This window comes from Drosophila tropicalis, unplaced genomic scaffold (assembly GCF_018151085.1).
Source record: "Drosophila tropicalis isolate 14030-0801.00 unplaced genomic scaffold, ASM1815108v1 contig_845, whole genome shotgun sequence".
Classification (NCBI taxonomy): domain Eukaryota; kingdom Metazoa; phylum Arthropoda; class Insecta; order Diptera; family Drosophilidae; genus Drosophila; species Drosophila tropicalis.
Genome location: NW_027173338.1, coordinates 364,491 through 368,904, shown reverse-complemented (window position 1 = coordinate 368,904; position 4,414 = coordinate 364,491). Strand labels below are relative to the sequence as shown.

At 38.4% G+C, this 4,414-nt stretch overlaps 1 protein-coding gene across 1 annotated transcript; it reads right to left on the bottom strand.

Moving 5' to 3' along the window:
- Positions 1–1,354: 1,354 nt before the first annotated feature.
- On the bottom strand, positions 1,355–3,595 carry LOC137581084 (uncharacterized). The gene is made up of 6 exons (XM_068295251.1): positions 3,379–3,595; positions 2,978–3,319; positions 2,633–2,915; positions 2,336–2,574; positions 1,583–2,269; positions 1,355–1,516 (listed from the first exon to the last, which is right to left on the bottom strand). The coding sequence occupies exons 1-6, from the start codon at positions 3,507–3,509 to the stop codon at positions 1,414–1,416; spliced, it is 1,785 nt and encodes a 594-aa protein (XP_068151352.1). The 5' UTR covers positions 3,510–3,595; the 3' UTR covers positions 1,355–1,413.
- Positions 3,596–4,414: the final 819 nt, after the last annotated feature.

The window sequence follows — 4,414 nt, the reverse complement described above, 5'->3', positions numbered from 1 at the left end:
CTCAAGAATTCTAATCGATATATTCAATATAAAACTATGGTCGACTTATTTAAAAGGATAAACTAAATATAGATCAGTGCATAAATATTATAATATTGAATAATAAATTATATGGTAAATAAAAGTAAAGTTCTTGTTTATAAAACTTCAGTAATTCAGTATCATCAGCTTTGAATAAAGATGCTAGTTAAAGTTTTATGCTTGACTATAGACATGATTTGTAAGCATTCACTTTTAATTTTAGTTAATCAATGTTATTTTTGTTGTGTTACATTCAGGAAAATTAAAAGTCGGTTGGTCCTCAATGCATGACAAATTCACAGCTGATTCAAAAATCAATTACTATTATTTTCCGTCGCTATCTTAGCTACACATTTGGTTTTTCTCCCCGTTTTTAGCTGAAAGCCCTGGAATCATTTCGATTAAAGGTGCCAATGCAACTCTGTGTGGTCAACTTTTATCGATAGGCTTATCGGCTAAAAGGGAAGAAAATAAAACGAAAATTTCAACTGTTCAGAAATAACTTAATATAAAAAAATAAATAAAACGAAAACTAAAGCGCAACAATATGGACTTATCTAAAGTATCGGCGACAGATGCACGTTTAATTCGCCAAATGAACGACCTCTTTTCGTTCCGCACTCCGCCTGGAAATTGGATTCCCTCTGGGAGCAAGTGCATTTGCCTCCGTCGAAAGGCCATTTTCGCATGCAGACACTGTCATCGCTCTTTCGAAGGACGTCTAGCAAAAGTTTGCCCCATCCATGTGCCGCTGGTGAATTCAATGGATTTCCGAGCTTGCCCCTTTTGCGATGGTCCACTCGATGGGATCAGAGAACTCAAGAAATGCTGAGACATGCTAATGCAATCAGCGAAAGCGATGCCAGGGAGATGGACAGAAAAAAACCTCTAAAGTATAGACTTTAGATTCAAAAATGAACTTACAAATGTATAGCAAAATATATGTTAGTTCTTTTCAAACCTAAATTAGTAATTTCTATATTTAGTGGAAGTTTTCAGGAGATGGAAGGTTCTCGGTGCCCCCCTTTGGTCTTCTATAAGTTTGACCAAGTTCGTTATGACTATGTATATAAAAGTTCGGGTTTCGAATCGTTGAGTGCCCAAACTGAGAAGGCCAACTCGAATAAATTGTACGAGTGGTGGAGAGTCGGCCGTTGCCCGTGCCATCTTTTTGGACCTCTTGGACGATGCACCGTCAGACACATAAATTGCATAGAACGGCTGGGCTCGTGCGAAATCTTACATAAATTTCACTGCCGTGGGTGTGGACAAGACAAATGGTTGGCGTGCCTTTAAGTTTGACTGTGCCGGGGGGGGAAATGGAATGCACACATTTGCGGTTATAAGATGAATTTTAGTCTGATACTTTAACAAATACATATGAATTGCAAATTAATTGGGTTTATCATAGTACTGCGGAGGGATGAACATCCAATTCTTGGCCAGATCGGATATGCCCTCTTGCAGGAGACGGGTTAAAATTTCCATGACAGTGCTGTGTAGAGAGAGAGAAATCTTTAGTAAAAGATCTTTTACAAGTTTCCATTGTAGTCTTATTTACTTGCGATCAATGTCCGTGGTACATTCTGTTTTGGTTGGCTCCTTGTTGGGATTTATTACCTCCTCGTAGGTCTTTGAAAACTCATGTTTTGGACGATCCGAATAGATTCTCATGAAGTTTGTCTTGCATAGATATTTCCAGTAGAGTTTCTCGAAAATTGTAACTCTCTGATCGATGGCCATGCTCAGTTCAATGACTTCGTTTGAGGTTAATTTACGTTTACTGGACAATCGTTTGATCACCTCTAGACGTTCCATCTCCTTACGTTGCTCTTCCGTGAGCTCAGTGGCCCCATCCCCTGCGGCCTGACTCTGTGAATTCTTGCCCCCACATGGCGATATATCATCATGTGACTTTGCATCACCCACATTGCTCGGTTCATCATCATCTCGTTCGTGATTATTTTTTACATTTGTCTTTATATTCAGATGGACAAAAACATGCTCCACATAACTATCTTCCTTCCATTTCGGATCGTCTATCGATTCGATTTCAGCCAATTCTGCTTTGGCTATTTGAGTGGCTCGATCGAGTATACGATGAGCCTCCAGGACAATGGGTATACGGCGGAAATTCAAGATCCTATCGAATGAAGAGACCTTTATTTCACACAGCTTAGAATGATGTCCCTTGAGACGAAACACTGATGGATTAAAGGTGACAGCAAAGAATTCACTGATGATATAACTACGAAAAAACAAAGAAATGGTTTCAGGGGTATATCGAGGAAAGGATATCTGTTGATTTTTTTACTTTTGCCAACGGAACTCCATGCACTTTTGGCCATAATTGTGGACATTAACCATCTGAGTGCGATTTTCTCTTAGGCACTGACTGAAATTCAAACGATTTGGATAAATGACATACAAAAAGTCAGCGCATTCCCTATCATTCAGAGGTACATCCGTTTCCTCTTTGTCATCGATGAGAACTCCTCGGGCCTTGACCTTATAAAGAGCCTTCGTTGACTCGTAGGTAAGTACGACCTCGACCTAAAATTATTAGAATATTAATTTTGACTCTTACTTGAAACTTCCTTTTATTGTTTACCTCGTTCTCATAGTCCATGGGCCTGTAGTCCACCAAAAGAGGCCACACACTTTGTCTAGGCACTGTAAGGTTAACATTCAGCAATTTCATTCCCCGATCTCGTGATGAAAATGTAAATGGCAAATGATTCATCGTTATATTCTGAACCCAAATCGGTTGGGTAACACGATGATAGTTCTTTATATTAATCGGTATAAGCTCTTTGGTTAGCAAACACTTTTCTAGATCAAAAGCAGAAATCTCCAGTTTGAAATGCCAAAGAAATTTCCGTTTATCCGATGATCTATATAAACCAACAGACATACCAATCAAATGGACAGGAATTGCTTCTCCTAGATTACTTACTCTACTTCATAGGTCAGATAATGCTCGCCATACAGATAGAAATAGGCTGTGACTGTGAGGGCCACCACCTCATCGGGCTTTATGCAAAGTAACTCCTGGCTCACATGAATCAATCGACGATGTGGACAATGGAATAGTTGTCGGAACTGATTAAAACCCACACGTGTCTGCAGTGGCTGACATTGACAGTTCTGTATGCGTTTCAGTGTCAATGTAATCTCCTTCGACGAAAGGTTTTTCACCCAGAAAACCATTTTCAATGGTTGACTATGAATTTGCCTAACTGGTATCACAATTGTGTGTTCGTGTTCTTGTCGATTCGATTTGAGTTTCTTGTTCAAGCTACACAGTGAAGGAAAGAGACCATTAATCATTGGTTGGACTAGCCACGAAAAACTTACCCTGGTATATCAAAGCTTTCCCAGAAATATACCTTTAACATAGGCGGACGTATCATTGTTAGATTCTCTACCATTAATTTTTGGTAGATCGGTGGTGGATTTATCCCTCCGCCACAGGGTTTTTTCGACATCTTGGCAAATTTTAAAATATATCAGTTCCCTAGTTTTTACGGGGTATATTTATATATATTTGTTAAATTAATCACAGTCTGTATTGAAATTTAGCTCATAGAAAAATTGATACTAGATATCGGTTTACCCGATCTTTATTTAAAGATTTAAAATGGCTTACACTGCAATGGCATTTGAACATCGGAGCAGTTGGATTTATCTTCTGTGATGTTTTTCCTTCAAATTTTTTATAGATTAAAGACAAAGACAAATATGCATTGATAAGAACATTCTTACCTCTTCGAACATCTCTGCTAGTTATTGGAGGCATTTTTGTCGATACTACAGTGCACTTTGCTTTGTTGTCAGTTGACAAAGTGCCAAAGGCGGTCAGGTGAAAGAGCAACACAATGCGTATGCAAGGCATACACAAACAATGCGAGCAAGAAAAAGGCATTAGTGCCAACTCTTCAAATGCAGTGAAATACAAATCTATTCTGCACCCACGACACACCCATCACTTGCTTCCGTTCCTCTGGCTTATCATCCGGACACCGTATAGGTGTATTGAAAACATCATTTACAGTTAGTGCGTTGACAATTGCAGGCTAAAGGGCGCACAGGATTGACAATTAGTTGTGAAATACAGTGGCAATCCTAGAAAGGCACGTTCAGGATTTGGAAGAAACTAAATATCTAAAAATTAATTATAGTTATCCTAATAATATTTTTTAAGTTTTAAGAGGAACAGATCTATTGGTTCTTAAAATGTACAGCTCACAATATATTCAAATAAGACAACAAATGAGTAACACGAATGTACTCGTTTATATGTAGTCATCAAGAGGTGTGAGATGATGTCGTACAGGATAAAACATTAATTATGAAGCTTAGTTTAAAGTAAAGCAAAGACAATTCCAGTCGA

Excerpts from the sequence above, each read along its gene's own strand:
- LOC137581084 (XM_068295251.1), bottom strand. The coding sequence starts at position 3,509 with ATGTCGAAAAAACCCTGTGGCGGAGGGATAAATCCACCACCGATCTAC. Across the intron at positions 3,320-3,378 it reads GAAAGCTTTGATATACCAGG|CTTGAACAAGAAACTCAAAT; the intron begins GTAAGTTTTTCG and ends TTCACTGTGTAG. Across the intron at positions 1,517-1,582 it reads ACCACGGACATTGATCGCAA|CACTGTCATGGAAATTTTAA; the intron begins GTAAATAAGACT and ends CTCTCTACACAG.